Source organism: Poecilia mexicana, unplaced genomic scaffold, assembly GCF_051168715.1.
Source record: "Poecilia mexicana isolate PSO_F unplaced genomic scaffold, ASM5116871v1 scaffold_22, whole genome shotgun sequence".
NCBI classification, from domain to species: Eukaryota; Metazoa; Chordata; class Actinopteri; order Cyprinodontiformes; family Poeciliidae; genus Poecilia; species Poecilia mexicana.
This window is the reverse complement of record NW_028263391.1, coordinates 5,723,686-5,744,176: the sequence shown is the minus strand read 5'-3', so window position 1 is coordinate 5,744,176 and position 20,491 is coordinate 5,723,686. Positions and strand designations below refer to the sequence as shown.

The window sequence follows — 20,491 nt, the reverse complement described above, 5'->3', positions numbered from 1 at the left end:
TTTAAATTCCCGTCCTGACTGGCGCACTCACTAACCTTTAGTTCCCCTCTCTGTTCTCAGTGTCGTTTTGTCCGTGTGGTTTTTTCCTATCACAAATATTTTTTAAAGCTTTCAGAATATGAAATGGATATAGTAAAATTACACATTTTGTGTTATTTCCTAAAATCTTTCCAGTATATAAAAGTTCTTGGTGTAAAGCCATTGTGCGCGCATGCTCCGTCCTGCCTTTGAACCAAGAAGACAAGTAGCATCAGCGGCTAATCTCAACCGCTTTGACGACACAGGCGCAGCTAGCAGGTTAGCCGCGTAGCAAATCATGGTGAATGTTAAGAAGCGGAAAGTTCGAAACGTGATTGACTCTGACTCTGAAGACAGTGCTAGTGATGACAATTTAGATCAGGTAGGTCACGTTTTTTCTCCTTAAATTCTCCCCAGCGGTGGGCTCTCTAAGTAGTCAACAATTTGGGATGAAGCTAGCGGATGCTAATGGGTTACGCTGTGTTTGGCCTTGCTTGAACAAGCTGATAGTGGGCCTGTCTCACTTGTCACCTTTGCGTAATATAATGCTACCCTCGTCCCTACTGTGTATATACACTATATATCATAAAACAGAGTGTGCTTTGGGCTCTTGTGCGTGTTGGAAGCAGCCTGTCCAGTCTGGCAATGGTTGCATAATGCTAGTAATCATGCAGTCTTATGTTACCGCGCCATACACCTTCCTAATGGTTTCCAGTCTTTGGCTGCCTGCCTGTGTCTGCGCGCGGACGAGTGGGGTGTTTGCGTGTTTACAAACTGGAGGGGAACGTGGAAAATGTTCAAATTGAAGCTGTTATGTAGAGATTGGTTTGGTTTAGCGTGAACTCTATCTCCTGAATGACGTCATGGGCTCAGAGCTGAAGTTCTATTTCGGTGATGTTGATAAACAAGCGCTGGCAGCCGAACGTGACAGCGCCGAAACCTGGACGTTCATGCTGAAAATCCCTACAATTACCGAGTGTATTCCTTTTAAAAGCGGAGAACTCGCGTAAAAAGCCCGGTCAGTTTTTGGTTGACCAAAGTTTATCCACACACTCGCTTTCTAAATGACTTTCTAAATCTCAGCAGGAATAGAAATGTTGGCAACATTGCCTCTCACAGAAAACCAAATGTAGAATTGGTCAAATAACTTACACTATACCAGTAACAGGCATGTGAAAATGAATACAGCTGGAGCACTCTGAAACCTGAAATCCTACTGTGATTTTTTTAAATTTCCCTCAATGTACATCAATATCTATGAAAGTTTGTCAAACAGTGTTCACAAAGAAATGTGTAATTTCTAAAAAGGTTAGCTGTTGTCGTGAAATATGTAAAAAAATTAAATAAATAAAGTTCTACTTCTCTGTTTTAGTGGTTGAAATAAATGTCAGTTTATGGGAGTTTCATGTCTGAAGATGAGAACAGTGATAAAGAATATTTGTCCTTCATATAATAGGTACCTTTTTTTTAACTTTTATAATTAAATTTGGAAGTTAAAATAAAAATTATTAATTGTGTATAGAAATCTTATCTCTCACGGGCTAACCAAACACGCTTTCATATTAAATCATCTGATTTTTGTTATAGATGTATGCTTAAAAACATTAACTAGCTATACACAGATGAATAATATATTGGATTCTGTCCAACAGACACCGTATGAAATATCTGTTGTCTACAGAGCCAAGTCAGCAGTCAACTATAAATAATTGACAGCAGCAAAAGCAGAATTTTATTTGTGCGTGGGCAGTGATACCATGCAGGGTTGGTCACATCCAAACCCTTTCTACCCGTTTAATAAGCTTTGAGCTTTCTGCTGTGCAAAACTGGTATGCAAATACTTTTTTGTAATGCTGACGTATTTATTCACTTTCAAATAGATGTTTGCTCATATAGAGAATACGATCAGCAGAGGTATCACATTTCTGTTAATTTTCTCCCAAAAGAAAATCAATACAGCCAGCTTAACAGATTAACTAGTTAATATCTGCTTATTGTACTCATTTTACTCTATAAAAACACCAGAACGCTACTGTGTATCTATTAAAACGATGATAAATAAATGGCATCGGTAACCTTGTATCTGTAATAATCGAGCTATTATCAGTGAAACTTTTTATAAATCATAATTTTTTTGTAAAGTGCAACACAAACTGCTTTGTGGTGGTAAAAAAAACAGATAAGCAAACAAGAAGTCTTGAGAAAATATTAAACTACATAAATTGAAAAAATGAAGTCAAACAATTGTAGGAAGAACTGAGTAATTATTTAATGCGGAAATACGAGAAAATTGTTTAATCAAAAAAATTTCATAGACAAAAGTAAATGATCTGTAAAATGGTAAACTTCTAAAAGTCAAAAACTTTTTTGATTTAGAATTTAAAAAAGACGGAAATGCCGAACAGTACGATTAAACAATGTAATTGGTCGAACTGTTATCGACAATGTCAATAAAATCAAATTTCTTCAACTTAAATGCTGGCCTTTCTGGCTTTTAAAAACTAATTTTTCATTTATGTTAAAAGTTTTCTGGCAGATATTATGAAGTGGGGCTGCACAATTATTGATAACATATCGTAAACTGAATATCGGTTTCCGCAACATTCATATCCCAAAGAACTGTTGAGAGAGCCGTAATTGTTGACTAATGTATTCCAGGTGTTTTGAGCTTATATTTTATCTGCTAGCGTAATATTTAGCCAGGTTGATTGAGCCTGATGTCAGCAGATGCTCTGACATTGATCCTAATGCTAAAGGCTAAAGGTCACAGCCATGGAAACACAGATGAGGAAGAGAAAAAGGAAGAAAATAGGCATGCATCGCAGCTGGTATAGTCAAAACTATTTACTAATATTCTGCGGCAATAAGAATAACAAAAACCATGCTTGTAGCATTCATAGCAAGAGGTCAGATTGGTGCAGGTCAACTTGAACTGCTTTCATCTTTTCAAATATTTCTGGATTTTTTTTTTTCACATCACTCAATTGGCGAAAATTGCAATGTCACTTTTTCATTCAGTAGTTTGCTGCAGAGTTAGCCTCATTTCGCCAAGAAGTTATTTCTGCCATAGATTTGGTTGCAAAATCAGAGAAAAGCACATTTATCTAACTACTGCTGCCACTAATAATTATCATAGTTATTGATTAATCTATCGGTTTATCCATTCTGACCATAAATCAGACTAATGACGATTAATGCTGCAGATTTTTTATTTTAGCCTCTTTTATACAACATTAGAAATAAAATAATTCAATTCAGTTTGTAAATGAAGGAAGTGAATTATTGCTGCTGTTGATTTTCAATAACAACATTCATTTAGCAAACTCTTAATCTTCTGTAGCAAAGGATGAATCTGCAGATAAAAACAATAACTTCTAACATGTGAAAAGCTCAACTCTTCCTGCTTGACTTAACATGAACACAGTGTAGGAATAATCTGTTAATTGTTTTTCATTAATAATTAGATTTCTTTAAATTGATTTTGAACCAAGGGCCACTTGAAGAGTTGTGCGTAGAAAATATTTTCACACAAAAGTTTTTTTTTTTATCTTAAATGCAGAATGTATGCATTTTTTGTTCAAATTTTTCTTAATTATTGTTTTGCATATGTCGTTTATAAAGCAAATGGCCTTTTTTGAGACTGTACACTCTAGTTAACGATTATTCAGTCACTAAATTAGTTGACGATTATTTCAGTAGTTGATTCATCCAATCAATCGCTTCAATTCTCTTATCTAACTTTGTTCTTTTAGATAATTGTTGAATTAAGTTACAGATTTAGAAAAAGCTCTTGAAATTTTATTTTGACTCAAGATTTAACAACGACTAAAGTATTGAAGAACGTGTTCCGTTAAGCTTGAATATTCTCCAGTATTCATTAACGACTGACATTTTTGCTCTAAAATGCCATCTTGTTCTCACTCCCGTTTGTATTTTTTAAAAATCGCATCAGGGTTTTGCGTCCGACATGAGCAGCTGTCCTCTGCGTTTTCCCTTCAGGAGTTGTTGTCCTTGGCGAAGAGGAAGAGGGTGGACTCAGGCGAGCAGGAGGAGCCTGTAAACAAACCAGCAGCGTCCACAGACTCCGAGACGTCCGACAGCGACGATGAGGTAAGGCAGGCAGACCCGACGGAATGATGGACCAGAACCCGGTCGTTTCCAGCTGTGAAAACATGAAACACCTTAAACTGAGACGTGTTTTCTTTTTCTGCGTTTTAGTGGACCGTGGGCGGCACCAAAGGCAAAAAGAAGGTTAAGCCGGGGAAAGGCTCTGAAAAGAAGAGCGCCACTAAAAAGAAGGTCAACAAGGCCACAGCGTCCGGCAGCTCCGATGGAGACAGCTCGGCGGACAGCTCCGCTCCCGAGGAGGGTAGGGCGCCGCAGTTTACAAGATTCGCCCACATAGAAAGTCCCGAGGTTTTAAGAAAATACAGATCATTTCTAACAAACTCCAGGTTACATATCACCCTGGTATGTCAGGTGGCTGGGATTACGTGCGTTTCATCCCCGGCGGCGGCGCGCAGCACGCTGGTTTAGGATGACGTTGATTTGTCTTCCATCGCATCGACTCTCTTGTAAAACAGAGTGAAATTCAGATGAGAGATGCTACGGTTTGAGATTTGGTCAAACCGCTTTTGAATCCTTATGGAAAAATGATACAAATGTTATCGTTTTTAAAAACGTTACAAAATCAAACGGCAAAGTATATTTTCTTTACTTTGCTTAAATAAAGCAATGATTTTAACTCAGCAACAGCCCACAGTTGCTGCATTACCAAAAACCTGCAAATGGGAACGTCATGGTAACGGATTTTGTCAAACGATAAATTGTCCCAAAGTCATTGCGATAAATGATAATATTGTTCTTTTGAGATTGTTTTCACAGAATGGTAATGGCATAATAATGCTAAAAAACATTCTCAAAGATCAATAAACTTGAAATTTTAATCAACATTTAACACTGAAACTGGAAGACATTTTAAAAATCCAAAACAAACAAAATCAATTATGAAGTCTCTGTAAACAAAGTTGTCCTTATAAAAAAAAAAGGCTGATTGAGACCAACTCTGGGTCACTCTGACAAATTAAATTAAAAAACTCAGCAATTTTACGACACGAAATGCCACACAATACAAAATCATGGGATTCATTCATCAAGTCTGAACAAACTGAGGTACTACGTATTTTTTCCCCCTCAGGCTAAACCAGAAAGTCAGAGTAACGACTTGACGGCATGTTCTCCGTTCCCCTTTTCTCGCAGGCGAGGTTTCGGACTCGGAAAGCAACAGCTCGTCCTCCAGCTCCGACTCGGACTCCTCCGAAGACGAAGTGTTCAAAGACGGATACGACGACGACTTGATGGGCGACGCCGAGGACCGGGCGCGCCTGGAGCAGATGACCGAGAAGGAGAGGGAGCAGGAGCTGTTCAACAGGATCGAGAAGAGAGAGGTGCTGCGGAGACGGTTGGTGATCCCGCATCGACACATGAAGCTGGGCGTGGGGAGCGTTTCCGTGCTGCTGTTCAAAATGTCCTGATTTCAGCTGATTGTTTCGAAGGTTCGAAATCAAGAAGAAGCTGAAGACGGCAAAGAAGAAGGAGAAAGAGGAGAAGAAAAAGAAGCAGGAGGAGGAGCAAGAAAAACGGAAACAATCTCAGGTTCAAGACACTCAGGTGGTGGGTCCAGATTGATGATGATGAATCTGGTTCTCCTTTAGGTTCTACTTTTATGGGTGATGCTAAAGCTACGCAGCGTATGATCCTCTTTTGTTTGTTTTATTGAAACTAATTGGAAAACATGAATTTGCACCAATGTCGTTCTTTTTTTTTTTTTCTTTTTAATTTGTTTACGCTCCTGTCCAGGTGTCCATGTCACATAACAAGGAGAGGCGATCCAAACGCGATGAAAAACTGGACAAGAAGTCCCAAGCCATGGAGGAGCTGAAAGCTGAACGTGAGAAGAAGAAAAACAAAACAGGTGAGTTTGATCTGAGGCTTGTTACCGGGGCTGGGCGATGTGGACTGAATCTTTTTTATCATAATATTTTGTGGCACTGTTGTGATAACGATAAAAGTGACCATAAGAAACTATTTATTGCTCATTATTTTTAGGTAACCCTGTTGCTGTTACTCTATGACGCAAACACAAATATTCTTGAAAAACATACCAATGCGTAATACACAGTCAATTAAAAAAGTGTGATTTAACCATTTTTAAAGTTATTGATATTTAGTGGTATTTATTGATGCTCTCATTGAACAAGCAGTGCAGAAAATGACAAAACTAACAATCCCAGCAACACGGAAAGTTTTAGACATGAATTGGAATTTATTACATCACGATAAGAAACGTATCACGATAAATGACAAACGATACGATACCTCCGCAGCTGAACTGCTGGCCAAACGAGAGCCCCTCAAGACGAGCGAGGTCTACTCCGACGACGAAGAGGAGGAGGAGGAAGACGACGACAAGTCATCCGTCAAAAGCGACCGGAGCTCACGCTCATCGTCTTTTGACGAAGACGAGTGAGTGCTTTCGGTTGCAAGACGCTCGACGCCTTCGCACAGATTCTCAAACTTGTTCTTCGTCCACCAGGAAAGAGGAGACGCCGCCGAAGTCGCAGCCCGTCTCCCTCCCCGAGGAGCTCAACCGGGTCCGTCTGTCCAGACACAAGCTGGAGCGCTGGTGCCACATGCCCTTCTTCGCGAAGACGGTGACCGGCTGCTTCGTGAGGATAGGCATCGGGAACAGCAGCAGCAAACCGGTCTACAGGGTGAGCTCTTCGCTTTGGTCGCTCTTCCACCGGACACCGACGTGCAGCTTCTGAAGCAAAGTTTGTTTTTTATTTTTTATGTGCGTTCTGTCCTCTCTAAATGTCTAAAGGTTGCTGAAATCGTGGACGTAGTAGAAACAGCAAAAGTTTATCAACTTGGATCAACGCGGACAAACAAGGGATTACAGTTGAGGTAAAATTTTTGGAAGATATTTAAAAAAAAAATGCAGCAGTTTGCAAAAGGCTGATGAAGTTCTTTCATATTTTGTCATGTTACAAATACAAACCTCTGTGAATTGAATGACGGTTTTCCAAACGTTTTACACACACAAAACTTAAAAGTTTAACGTGCATTTCTGTTCAGGGATTCCTGCTGTAAATTGCAAACAGGACTTCTTAGGTCTTAATTTCAGCAATCGGTTTCTTCTAAACCACATTTAGGGTTTATGGTTCATAATTGAATTGTCCTGTTAAGACCTGAGAGGCAAGTCTGTGCAGCTCCCTCAGAGTTACCACAGCTTTATATTTTTATTTGTTGAAAGAGAAAAAAATTGAAACTTGTTAACCTTTTTCTTTCCAGTGCACAATTATGCAATTTTATGCACAAATACTCATGCACATTTGGTTCATTTTTTAAAACGATCCTACTCAGGTGCACAGTTCTTTTAATCAGATTTTGGCGTTTTTCATTAGGTTTTTTTTTCCTATTCTGTAAAATTCTCCTCACCGTCTTTTATTCCTATTTTTTGCGTTCATATTTTTACCTCTGCTGCCAGTTTAGTGTGGAATAAACAAAATGACAATAAAATACACTGAGGTTTGTGGCTGTAATGCGATGCAAATGTGCAGGTATAGAAGGAAAGGAATATTTCTGCGAGGCAACTGCATTTGAGACATTTGATAAACCTTGTTATTCTGTTATCCTTATGGTTGTGAATCCCCTCCAGGCACGGGGCCGACACGCGGGTCTTCAGACTCGAGTTTGTGTCAAATCAAGAGTTCACAGAAAGTGAATTCATGAAATGGAAGGAGGCGGTAAGCGCTTTTGGAAAATTTAAACGAGCTAATTTGTGGAAATGGATGAAGGAAATGAGACCCTTAATAGGTTTTCTGCACTTATTTCTTAAATTTTTTTGTCTTGCAGATGATGGTCGCTGGGATGCAGGTACCGACTCTTGATGAAATCACCAAGAAGGAACAGTCAATCAAAGAAGCTATGAATTACAAGTTCAACGATAAAGATATTGAGGATGTGAGTCAGTTTTCGCCGGTGCTGACGGACGTTCGTTTGGCGTCTCCTGCAGCGGACTGAAATGACCCGCCTCGCTTTTCTCTCCACAGATCGTCAAGGAGAAGGACAGGTTCCGAAAAGCGCCACCTAATTATGCCATGAAGAAAACACAGCTGCTTAAAGACAAGGTGGAGTAAAATTATATAGAATCATGTGCAACTTTTAATTCTAATTATTATCTTCACAGCTACCTTTGACTTTTCTTTTTGCGTTTTTCTCTTAACTGAAGGCTATGGCAGAAGAAAATGGCGATGGGGAGAAAGTAAAAACTATCCAGGATGAGCTGAATGAGCTTGAGGAGAGAGCTGAAGCACTTGACAGACAGAGGACCAAGAACATTTCAGCCATCAGGTAAAATTACAATTATTAAAATGTGACAGATAAAAAAAGTTAAAGATTTCCAAGTTTGTCTTTTTAAACTCTCAGCAGTCCACCTTACTTGACACATTTTCTGTCGCTAGATGTCTTTTTTTTTTCCACTCTTTTAAGTGAAAGCAACAGAAAACTTGAGTCTTGAGCTGGCAAATATTTAATCCACATGACAAACTAACCTGTTTTCTGCCCTCCAGCTACATTAACCAGAGGAACAGAAGCTGGAACATCGTCGAGTCTGAGAAGGCACTTGTGGTAAGCATCCAGCTTTTATTGCGCTTTCATCCAATAATGGGACGTTTCTGTGTCTTAATGGAAGGTTTTGTAGCACTGTCTGACAAATATCTACTTTATGGAAATTTTTTCTTAGGCTTGGAGTACTCAGACAGAATAAACTCAAAGGTTATTAGAAAATGCTCACGTAGCACAGCGTTATGAAGAAGTGTTGTTTCTTTATACTCAACGCCGTATTGTCAGCATGAGGTCTAAAGTGTGACGGTAAGAATGGGTAGGACTGTGAAAAAGTTGAGTTCAAGGTAGCATTAAATGCTACGTTTTAGGCTATCGTCTTCAGCTATAGTAATCTTATCAGCATTAAGCACCAAGTCTAAGATATAATGTAAAAATTGACATTAAGAGCTCAGCGGATGATAAAGAAGAAAACAAAACAAAAGTTGCTTTAGTGCTTAATGCTGCTGCACCGAACGTTTGAAGCATTTTACGTGGTTCAGGAGAAAATGTGTTCCAACTATTAAAGTTTAACTTCTTTTTTCTTTCAGGCTGAAGGGCAGAACTCCAAGAACCAACAAATGGACCCCTTCACTCGAAGGCAGTGCAAACCCACCATGGTGTCAAATGTACGATTTCTATAACAGAACTCGCCGTCTTCGATATTTCACCTCATATTTCCTTATAAGCCGCTTAATCTAATAAAAATGATGGGTGTATGTTAGAGCATTCAGATATTTTTTGATGATAAATATAAGATTTTGCTGGTTTTTTTATATATATATATATATAAATGAACAATGGTAATACAACAAGCTAATCTTTCCTGGTTGATTAGTTAGGCTATCTGCTGCGGTAGCTAACTCCCAAAGACGTATAGCTTCTCTTTAAAACAAGCTTTTTGCTTCTGTTTTTTTTTTTTTTTTTTTTTTTTTTTTTCTTCAGGCCAGGGATCCGTCGGTCCATGCAGCTATTCTTGCTCACCTGAACCAAAAGTATGGCTCAGGGTCGGGAGGTGCAGATCCTGCTAGCACAGAGAAGAACAAAGTGGTAAGGAGAACTAGAAATCTTGTCTTTTCTTTTTCTCTTGAGGAAATGTGATTACATTTTCAGTTTGATGACTTTAAGTGAGACTTGTTCAAAGGTTTTATCCTTTAATCCAAAAGGGGTTCAACTGATTAGCATTTTTTTTTGTTTTTAAACACAGCATCACATTTCTCATGATGATCTAGTCATGTAATAATAAGTAGGGAGCCATGAGAACCTGCCAACCTGAGCCAGACATCTGAACTTTGACCTCTTCTCTATCTGTGCTCATTTTGCTGCAGGGCCCAGCAAACCCTAAAGACAAAGATGTCCCCAAACCAACCACTGACCTCTCAGAAGACTTGTTTAAAGTTCACGATTTTGATGTTAAGATTGACCTCCAGGTCCCTAATGCAGGTGAGATGGTTTCTGCTGTTTGTGGTTTCAGATTGTATTTTTATCGTGATTTTAGGGGCTCGGTTTAAAGAGCAGCAGTCCGCTTCGTGAAACCTCCAGTCAGTCTTTTGGGTGAATGTCTCTGCCAGTGTTTCATGTCTTGACACAAACATTATTTCAATTCTTGACACGGATTCTTAACTGTGGTAACGTCAGGACTTTGACTGGACCATTCCAACACATAAATATACTTCAATCTGAACCATTCCATTGCAACCCTTTCTGTGGGCTTCGGGTTGGCTGAAGCGATTAATCGGATTAATTGTGATTAATCTTGATTGAAATGATCGTCAACTAATTTAGTAATCGATTAGTCGCTAACTGAAGTGACTCATCTCAATAAAAGGTTATTTACTGAAAGAACAACACACTCAAAGATGTAATTAAGCTAGAACTGAACTATATATATATATATATATATATATATATATATATATATATATATATATATATATATATATATATATATATATATATATATATATATATAGCATTTTAGATTAATAAAAAAACCTTTTGACTATTAATATGTTCTACCCAGACCTCTTCAAGTAACACAGTTTTAGCTTTACCTGGTTCAGGTTCTATAAAACAAATCCCCCCATTAAGCACTTTTTGCTATTCAATTATTAATCTGGTAATCCAGAAAATAATCAACAGATTAGCCCAACACTGAAAAGACTGAGCCTTAGAGTTTAGTTAGAAATAAGTTTGAATTGTTTTTTGTTAGCTGCAGACGGATCATTGGCTACAAATGTTAATTTTCTCATTTAAAAAAAGCTAATAGTCATTTCTTCCTTTGCATCTTGAGATTAAGTGAAAAATCTGTAGAAAGTTTCACTTTGTTTATCCAATTAGTTGATTAATCATCAGAAACATCGACAGATTAATCGATTGCCAAACCGATCTTTATATCCTGTCTTCCTGCAGAAGCTAAATCTCTTTCTGTGAGCTCCAACGCGCTGCCAGTGAAGGACGGTGCTCCTCGCCGCTCCCTCAACCTGGAGGACTACAAGAAGAGGAGGGGTCTGATCTGACGGGGCAGACCCTCACTCCGAAACCACATTGCATGTGCTATAGGTTTTTCTGAGAAAGCGTATGTGTGTTTGAGTGAGCGAGAGAGAGCTGGAGAGAGAGGGTGCGTGCGTGCGTGTGTGTTTGCGTGTGTGTGTGTGTATGAGTGAGTGAGTCCAGACGAATGTATGTTCATCCAAACAGGAATTACTGATGGAACAAATGCAACAAGTATCACTGTTGGAAGAAACATGTTTAAATAACTGTTGTTCTTGCATTAGCCCCAAACCAACCAGCTGGTTTACTGAGGAGTTATTTTTCTTTTTGCTTTTTATTTAACCTCTTTTTTTCCCCCTCCCACTCTCATAAAGGCAGCACATTCGGATCATTACCTTGGATAAGGACACTATCTTAGAAGACTTTGGGTTGTTGTGTTTTTTTTATTTTTTTATTTACTGGACATCTGATGGAGTGGTCAAGCTTGCCCCGTTCCAGCAATCAGACAGCGTTGTGAACCTTTTACCTGCCATAAATGTACAATCATCTGCAGCCCCCCACCCAGCAGTCCATCCTGGAGTCGGAACAAGTCTCTTGGGTTCTGCAGCGTAGATGATTACAGTCCGATTCGACCACATCCGTGCCGAAGCAGATGAACTGTTCAGAAAACACGTGAGCTTGGACACTTTTTAGGTCTTCAAAAATAGATTTACAGAGGAACTATTTTTCTTTAGCCTGGTTATAAAGGTGAAGCTTAATTTCTCTTATCTTGTTTGGTTGTTCATGGCACTAACTCTCCCCTCCCCCTCCTCCCCCCTGCTGTGAACTCCCAGAGCAGATTCTCCATGTTATCGATTGTGTCAATAGTAAGTTCTTGTATTGATGTGGCATGCCATGTAAATATGCATTTTCAAGTGAGTGCGGAAAAAGAATAAAGAGGCACTGTTTCATATCTGTCGCGTCCGTTTGTTTGCTAATACTGAGCGCCAATATCGATTAATTCAAATAAAAATATCAGACTAAAATTACTATAGTCTAGTTAATTCTTCAGTTGATAGTATTATTTATATTAAACCATCTACTGTTTTCCTATCCCTTTCCATTAAAGTGCTTTTTTTGTTGTTGTTTTGGTATTGAAAAGTAGTTGTATGTAACCTTCCAGTCATTAGGAAGATGATGTTAAACAGTTTTGTTTAAATAAAGCTTCATTCTGAAAACAAAGTCTGAAATTTTTAGAGCGAAATGTGATTGAAAAATAAAACTGATTCAAAAGAAACACTGGGAATACCTTTATTATGGGTATTATAACCCAGGTGTTTTATTGTAAGTAACCTCTAGTAGTTTGAAATTAATGGATGAAACTTGTGTGACTACAAGGGGCATTATTTATTTCCATTTTTTTAGTGTACATATTAAAATTTAAAAGGCAGCTACTGACTAAAACACATCTAGTCTGAACCCATGGCAACTATAGTGCTTTATAACCTATTTTAAAATATGTCAAATGTCTTTCACCGTGGTGTTTACTGATTAGTTCAACTCCTTGCTCATTTTATTAATGCCATCAACTAAATAAGTTACTGTTTGTTTTTAAATAAAACTTTAATATTAGAAGTAGAGTACACTCAAAATACATTATCAATAATAAACATTTCCACTAATTACAAGAGGACTTAAAGAGCACAATGGAGAGATAAAAAAACAAGGTTATGAAACGTCAATAATCAAAATAACCAAAAACCTGGTGTTTATATAATGCAAAATATGAGTTCAATAATAAGAAATTAGTATTTAAAATGTATTCAGTTTAGGTCTTAGCAGTCGAATGAACATAGTATATAAATATTGAAATGGGAACAGGACACTCCAACACTGGTTTTATGTATCTTCTTAAACATTCAATCAAAATACCTGAGTACAGTTGTGTATTTGCTTTTCTTTCATTGTTTTTTGTTTTCTTTTAGTTTACTTTGTATTTTGTAAAAACCCCAGTATTGGAAACTCTTGCTTCATTTCAAAATTATGTTAGTATCGCCACTTTATATTTCTTAAAGGGGTAAAATCATACTACCGCCTGCTTGTATGTTTAAAAGGCGTTTCCTCTCCCAATATGGCGGACGAGTTGACGTGTCGCTGTAGCGACCTGAGAAAGTGGGCCATTTCCTGGAGCAGTTCCTGGTCCACGTATTGAGAAGCTCACATTATATCCTCTTTGACAGATAATGACATTTGACTATGTTTATCCAACGGGATGTTCCCTTTCATGTCTAAGCAATAAACCTCGACGACTTCCGGGAGACTGGAAACCCAGTGAACTTCGACTTTTTATCGCACGGTACGTTTGAAGATTAATATTTTTTAGCTAGCTAACCTGTTAGCTTTAGCTGTGATAGAACTCTCAAGTACAAGTTTTATAGTTTGTGGCACAGTAGCTAATGATGCTTTTCATCGTAATTATTTCCCTTCTTAATGTATTTCTGTCAGTTTTTATCATTGGAACCTACCATATGGAAATAGGCAAGGATTAAATTGGTTAGCATCATAGCTGTGGAAGAGTCGAGTATTACCAAGAGTTCTGGGTGAATTGCTTTACTATGTTGTAAAAACTTGAAAAATATTTAGCTAAGACATTGACGTGTTTGAACTGTTTGTCATTTGCTCTTCTCTAGTTAAAGTTTTTAATTAACGAAAGCACAAAAATCTGCATTATATCTAACATTAGGAGATCTTCATCCCACCTGTGTTGGTGCAGTTAAATTATTTACTAGCACAAGTACTCAAACTAGCCGGAACATTTTTGCAACCATAAATTCAAGTGTGGTTTGTTGGATTTTAAAGTGATCATCCTTCACAATAAAAAGAGTAAAAACATGGAATGAAAGGACAGTGATGCACGGGTTTAAACATTTTTGCATGAAATCTAAAAAGGGTAGGGCGCTTCTCCATTTAGCCCCTCGTAATATAATTCTAGTATGCTTCCAGTTGAGAATCTGTTGCAAGAGCTGAAATGTTGATTTCCATAGCTGCTATACATCTGACAGAACGTGAGCGTGTACTTAGGTAAAACATTTCACACTCTAGATGTGCAGATAGATGACTGTACAAAAATACAGACTCAAGATGGACTGCAAATAGAAATGCGCACCACACTTTTCAGATCCTTAGTTGTAAAATGCGTCATTTTGTTTTGGTCCAGAGAAAATATGTTGAACATTTTTTTTAAGTGAGAAAAAGAAGCTTTTCACTAAATTTGGCTGATGTTGATTTTAGTAAAGGATTAATCTATCAGTTGTTCTGATGATTAATTGGATACAAAATTTATACTTTCTGTAGTTTTTTTTTTTATTAAGCTACTTGGGCGTTTTCTATTCAACATTAGACATGAATTCAGAGAAGGAAATAAATAATTAAATTCTTTGATTAGAATAAGAAAAACATTTTATTGCCTAAAATACAATAACAAAGTATTCCTTTAGTGAATATGAACCAGGTGAATTTAGAAAGGTTTATCTTAAATTTGAGATGTATATGCATTTTTGTTAATTTCTGTTCATATGTTGTTTCAGCAAATGGCCTTTTTTTGAGTCTATATACTCCAGTTAACGATTAATCGATTACTAAATTAGTTGATGATTATTTGAGTAATTGATTAGTCTTAATCAGTCTGATTAATCGTTTCAGCCCTAATGCTGAGTCTTGTTGTCTCTGCTTGTCGTTTCAGGGTGCAACATGTCTTGGTTTACTGATCTGGCAGGAAAAGCTGAAGACTTCCTGAATAAGGTGGACCAAGGAGCTGCTACCGCCCTGAGCAAAAACCAAGCCGCGGGATCCGCCTTCTCCTCGCCCTACGGAGAAGAATCTGCCATCACCGACTACAATCCCGCTGCGTACAAGACGGAGAAAGCCGTGACGCACCATGGCTACCCGTCCTCTCGCGACGCGCCCAGCTACATCTCCGCTGCTGCCGGCAACGTCAAGAAATCCAGCGCCACTCTCCTTGCTGGGACAGCCAACGTCCCCAGCAACCCCTCGGGTTCTGGCGTCTCGAACCCCGCCAAGACCTCGGCAGGCTTCGTGAGGCCCAAAAAGAGCGAGGAGGATGTGGACGACGACATGCTCTTCGACTTCCTGAACAGCTCGGACCCGCCAGACAGCGGCAGCAGCAGGAGGGATTCAAGAAGAGAACTCCCGAAAGCTCCAGTTATGGAAGTCCAAAGCCCGACGCCTCCGCCTTCTGTTACCCCTCATGCCAACCTCTCGGCCCCATCCACACCCCCTTCCACCGGTGGGGTGTCGAGGGCCTCAAGCATGAGCTCGCTGTCGGCGCACAGCATCAAAACCTCGGAGGAAAATTCTGCTAAGGAGCAAAGTCAAGGTTGGAGCTTGGAATTTAATATCCTACATGATGAGAATATTTAAGATAATCTAAGTATGGACGCAAACAACTAATCGACTTTCAATTATTTGCCAGTGAACGGTTTATTAGATTAAAATGAGTTCCGATCGATTAACTAATATCGTCTTAGACCGTCTTTTAGTGTTGCAGATTGGCCGCCAACCAGCAGAGGGCGGCGCTGGTCATCCTTAAACGGAGCAAGGCCATACGGGAACAAAGATGGCGGAGATATCGCTGAACGGGAAAGAGGAACGGTCCCGCAAAATGCACTTCATGCGGTTCTGTTTTGAAATATTAAGACTCAAACAAACTCCTTAAGTTGTCACCTTCTTAGCACTCATTAAGACGAGCTGCATGATGGAGCTGAGTCAACTTCTCGTTCAGAAATTACTGATTTGCTAAGGAGGCGAGGATGCGATTACTCTCATCGAGTATCAGGGACAGTTTAGATAGAGAAAAAGCGGAATAAATTTCTGCCAAAAATCGTCGGTCTCAAAATATTTTGAGATTAATTGAAGAAATGAAAATTGGACATTTCTGAGCATCAAGTCAAAAATTATTTCCATGCTTTTTCTAGAAACATTTTGAGTCTTTTTCTAGCAAATTTTCCCCGTATTGAACTCAGAAATTTCCTTGTTTTAGAAATTTTCTGAAACATTTTTGTCGAAATGTACAGCTCCTGTTTTGCCATCTACATCAAATCACTTGGTATCTCTAGTTGGAGCTCAACAAGGACTTTGCTGTTGTTAAGTTAGCAGCTTCATTACTCAGTTCTTCTGACCTTTTTCTTTATTTTTCCCTCTGTACCGCAGACACACCCGAGAGCTCCGACTCTGGCCTGGCTCCGCCGCAGGAGTCCAGCAGGCCGGAGCCCGCCGTCCCCACAGAGGAGCCGCAGAGCCAGATCCTGTCCAGCCTGCGCCTGGAGAACCAGCTGCTGCGCAACGAGGTGGCCTCCCTCAACCAAGAGATGGCCTCGGTCATCCAGAGGGCCAAAGACTTACAAGACGGCAAGTTCAAATACAAACCGCACAGAAACTGTCAACGCGTCTCCTGTTTTGTTTTTAAAAATGTGGCTTCTCCGTCTCCCTCCAGAATTGAACCAGGCCCGCCTGCGTGCCGACAAGCGGAACTCGGAGCAGTCGCAGACCGACCGCACGCTGAGAGAGCTTCGCTCGCAGGTCGACGACCTCACGGAGGCGCTCTCTGCCAAAGACGGCCAACTCGCGGTCCTCAAAGTCCGACTCGACGAAGCCGATCAGCTGCTGAAGTCTCGCAGTTTTGCACTGGAGGAAGCGCAGAAGGAAAAGTCGAGGTGCTGCTTTGGCGCTGCTGGTTTAATATCAAACTCGGTTTGATTTCAAATCCTCACTGTGTCGGGGAATTATTTCCTTGATTTTTCTGTAGAATAATGCAAGATCACACAGAAGGCAGCAGCATGCACTCCCAAGCTCTGGAGAAGATACAGGAGAGGCTGCGGGAGGCGGAGCTCTCTGTCAGGAGGGAACAGGACAGCTACCGGCAGATGCAGGTGAACCTTTTTCGCTTGTTGAGTTTAACGAATAGAAAAAAAAAAACGCCGACACTAAACGGTGCTCTGGTCCTTGTGAAGAGCGAGTACACCGACCGGCTGGGCAAGCTGGAGGCCGAGCGGCAGACCCTGGCAGAGACGTTGACAGCGGCGGAGCGCCGGGCGGTGGAGGAGAAGGTCAGGGTCGACGACCTCCAGCAGCAAGTGAAAAGTGCCAAAGCGGCGGCCGAGTCTGCCAAGCAGGAGCTACAAGACTACAAGCACAAGGCTTCACGCATCCTGCAGGTAAGGCTCGGCTTTGGCCTGGAAAGAAATAAAAAAACGCAGCACCTCGGCCTGTCAGAATAAATAATAAACCAAGTAGTCAAATGATAAATGAAAAGAAACTTAATATCGTTGATTTATCGTTTTTCTCTCTCTTTCTACAAAAACTGATCTTCAGTCTGGTGCTTTGGTCTCAACTAGCCCCTTTTTCTTGAAAGACAGTTTTGTTTACAAAGACTTCATAATTCATTTCATTTGTTTTTTCTGCTGTTTTCTCTCAAAGCCAGGGTTTAAATCTAACTGTGAAACTGTGAAAAGACTGGAAAATCGGTGTTTACCTGTGCTCTCTATCCAATCTATCTGAGCTTGAACTATTATTTATTAGACTTGTTGTGAAAGGTGAACATGTTTGCTAGCTGCTAATTATTAACGTAGGGTGCTAAATACTAACGCATGCCACACTTTCCAGATTTTAATATGTAAAAATAATTAAAAAGAAAATGTTTCTCTCAAGAATTTTTGTCTACTTTGTTAGTCCTTCACATAAATCATAATAAAATACCCCGAGGTTCGTGGCCTTAACATGACTACGTGGAAAAAGTTCTGCAGTGCATTGGAGCATCTCTCTGCTTCCCTTGAGGTTCCTCTAAACTGTTCTTCATTCTGTTTGTGTTGTTTTGTTAAGTCCAAAGAGAAGCTAATAAGCAGCTTGAAGGAGGGCTCGGGTCTGGACGTGGGCGACGGCGGTGGGACCTTGGCCTTGGAGATGGAGGAACTCCGTCACGAAAAAGAGCTCCAGAGGGAAGAGATTCAAAAGCTGCAGGGGCAAGTCGGCACGCTCCGGGCGGAAATACAGGCGAGTTCTTACATCTGGCAACAAGAAAGGCTGCTAAATCACGTTGCTTTTGCTCAACGCCCGTTCATTCCGCATAGGATTTGGAGAACCAGGCGCTGGCAGAGGCAGAAACATGGCGGGAGCAGCAGGTCCACCTGCAGGAGCAACAGGCCTTACAGAACCGGGCCAAGCAGGATTTAGAAGCCGAGGTGGAGCGCTACAAGCAGGTAAAGGCAGCATTCGTGACAAAACAGTATTTGTTTGGGTGGGAATGTTTTGACTAATTGTTGGTTACGGGATGCAGGAGCTGCAGTACCTTGAGGACGAGCACCACCGGGCCAAAATCAACCTGCAGAGCCGAATCAAAGACAGAGAAGATGAAATCCAGAAACTCAGGAATCAGGTCAGAACCGCTTTAAAGTCACAGAAAGTATTAAAAAAACAAAAAACAGATTTCAGCCTGTAAGTGAATGAAAGATGTTTTATTGACAACTGAGAACATGCTCCTTCCAATTCACCGGTATTTCTTTTGAACTCTTATTTTATTTATTTATTTTCAGCTGACCAACAAGACCCTGAGCAGCAGCAGCCAGACGGAGCTGGAGAATCGCCTCCACCAGCTGACGGAGACGCTGATCCAGAAGCAGACCATGCTGGAGGCCCTGGGCACGGAGAAAAGCTCGCTGGTGTTCCAGCTGGAACGTCTGGAGCAGCAGCTGAAGAGCGCGCAGGGAGGCCAAAGCGGGGGCTCGTCCATCAACATGAGCACCCTGGAGGGTCCAGGTTAGACGATTTGTTAGTTTTTCTTTCAGTAACCATCAGCTTTGACCACTTTTTAGTCATATTTAGACAAAATAGTAAAAATTATTTGTGTTTTTGTTTTTTTTTCTCGGCGGTTAGGAACGCGTCAGAGAAACACACCAGTGCTGTTCAGCGATCAGGACAGTCCAGGTGTGTACGGAAAAGTCCGGAAGGCAGCCAGCACCATCGACCGTTTCAGGTGAGCCTTCATCCTCGTCTTTACAGTTATTTAAATCCTTCCTCCATTTTGACAACATTTCTGTTGCCTGGCAGCATAAGACTGGGGATCTTCCTGAGGCGCTACCCCATGGCCAGGCTTTTCGTCATCCTTTACATGGTGAGTGCTCACTTTAACACCGAGCGTCGGTGAACCTGTCACAGGAAGCGATAAATCAAACGATAAATTAAAGTGAGCACGATCATTTCCATTTGCACAATAGTCTTCAGAGAGATGCTCCCTTTTATTATTGTTGGTTTACCACAGTAATTTATGGGATAGTTTATCGTCCAACAATCCAATCCAAGTGTTTAATCAAAGTTTTTTTGTTTTTTTCTTTTCTTCAGGCGGTGCTGCATCTGTGGGTCATGATTGTTCTTCTAACTTACACACCAGAAATGCACGGCAGCCCTGACGGGAGATAGAAGACAACTGGACATTTCTAGATTTTCTATGTTCCTTCAATGTAAGGAAGCTGCTGGAAAATGGGCCCTGGGACCTGACTCTCCCTGTTTTGCACACACAATGCCACCAACTGAAGACATTTCCTCGCATTTATTGTTGGTTTATTGGGCTGATGGCTGAGAGCTGCATTGAGTTTTAAAATAAATACAGAGTGCTTATACTGTGTTGGTTTTGTTCTCTATGTTAAACTTTCCTTCTGCTGTACTCTTAAGAGATTGTATGTAACACTATGTAAAAATAAACAAAGGGTTTTAATAAATATGTAAGAGGAGAAAACATTGCGTTATTTCCTGGAGATTCCTAAATTCACCCAAACCAATCTTTCTAGTCATTTTCACATTTTGTCTTGTTACAATCACAAACCTTTTTTGTATTTTACTGAAATTTTATGTAACATATAAATGCAAAGCAGCACTTAAATTTGAAGTGGACGTATTACTGTATATGGTGTAACACTTTCTACAAAGATCTGTGTTGTAAATTTGTATTTAGTGCTACTGAGTCATATATTTTTAAAGAACCACCTTCAAAACTAGACACTAAAATTTTTAGCCAATTCTTTGGAAAATAGCTAAAACTGAGAGTTAATTTTGAACTCAAATATTTATTACTTTTGAATGGTCATTTGAACATAAATATACTTTAATCTAAAAATGTGTAATTGTAGCTCTGGTAATCAGAACAGGTTGATAAGTATAGAGTATTAATAGACTTGAAGTTTTTGATTGTCAAATTCTAAGAGACAATCCCAGTTTAGTTCAAGACCTGGGGAAAAAAACTTAACTTTGGAAAATAAAACAAATGCAC

The 20,491-nt window shown here is 39.9% G+C and overlaps 2 protein-coding genes across 4 annotated transcripts; both read left to right on the top strand.

The window, feature by feature from the left end:
* Positions 1-27: 27 nt before the first annotated feature.
* On the top strand, positions 28-12,127 carry rtf1 (RTF1 homolog, Paf1/RNA polymerase II complex component). 3 transcript variants are annotated; one of them, XM_014968818.2, is made up of 18 exons: positions 28-400; positions 4,018-4,128; positions 4,237-4,387; positions 5,278-5,479; positions 5,574-5,688; positions 5,878-5,992; positions 6,405-6,543; positions 6,614-6,791; positions 6,902-6,984; positions 7,739-7,826; positions 7,936-8,043; positions 8,133-8,210; positions 8,312-8,433; positions 8,652-8,709; positions 9,234-9,311; positions 9,628-9,732; positions 10,011-10,125; positions 11,095-12,127. In XM_014968818.2, exons 1-18 carry the CDS (start codon positions 317-319, stop codon positions 11,199-11,201), a joined length of 2,037 nt encoding a protein of 678 aa, XP_014824304.1. In that variant the 5' UTR covers positions 28-316; the 3' UTR covers positions 11,202-12,127. The 3 variants fall into 3 exon arrangements, with proteins under 3 accessions (XP_014824304.1, XP_014824303.1, XP_014824305.1); XM_014968817.2 differs by having other exon boundaries at positions 5,574-5,691; XM_014968819.2 differs by having other exon boundaries at positions 29-400; positions 5,574-5,673.
* A 1,167-nt stretch (positions 12,128-13,294) lies between these two features.
* golga5 (golgin A5) lies at positions 13,295-19,960 on the top strand. Its single transcript, XM_014968829.2, has 13 exons — positions 13,295-13,510; positions 14,897-15,550; positions 16,384-16,581; positions 16,667-16,886; positions 16,979-17,102; positions 17,184-17,387; positions 18,052-18,222; positions 18,300-18,428; positions 18,506-18,604; positions 18,762-18,984; positions 19,102-19,201; positions 19,276-19,339; positions 19,567-19,960. Exons 2-13 carry the CDS (start codon positions 14,905-14,907, stop codon positions 19,642-19,644), a joined length of 2,256 nt encoding a protein of 751 aa, XP_014824315.2. The 5' UTR covers positions 13,295-13,510; positions 14,897-14,904; the 3' UTR covers positions 19,645-19,960.
* Positions 19,961-20,491: the final 531 nt, after the last annotated feature.

Bases quoted from the DNA above. Each gene is read 5' to 3' on its own strand.
- rtf1 (XM_014968817.2), top strand. From the start codon at position 317: ATGGTGAATGTTAAGAAGCGGAAAGTTCGAAACGTGATTGACTCTGAC. The intron at 8,211-8,311 runs GTGGAGTAAAAT...TCTTAACTGAAG, and splicing joins CACAGCTGCTTAAAGACAAG to GCTATGGCAGAAGAAAATGG. The intron at 9,733-10,010 runs GTAAGGAGAACT...ATTTTGCTGCAG, and splicing joins GCACAGAGAAGAACAAAGTG to GGCCCAGCAAACCCTAAAGA.
- golga5 (XM_014968829.2), top strand. From the start codon at position 14,905: ATGTCTTGGTTTACTGATCTGGCAGGAAAAGCTGAAGACTTCCTGAAT. The intron at 16,582-16,666 runs GCAAGTTCAAAT...GTCTCCCTCCAG, and splicing joins GGCCAAAGACTTACAAGACG to AATTGAACCAGGCCCGCCTG. The intron at 18,605-18,761 runs GTCAGAACCGCT...ATTTATTTTCAG, and splicing joins TCCAGAAACTCAGGAATCAG to CTGACCAACAAGACCCTGAG.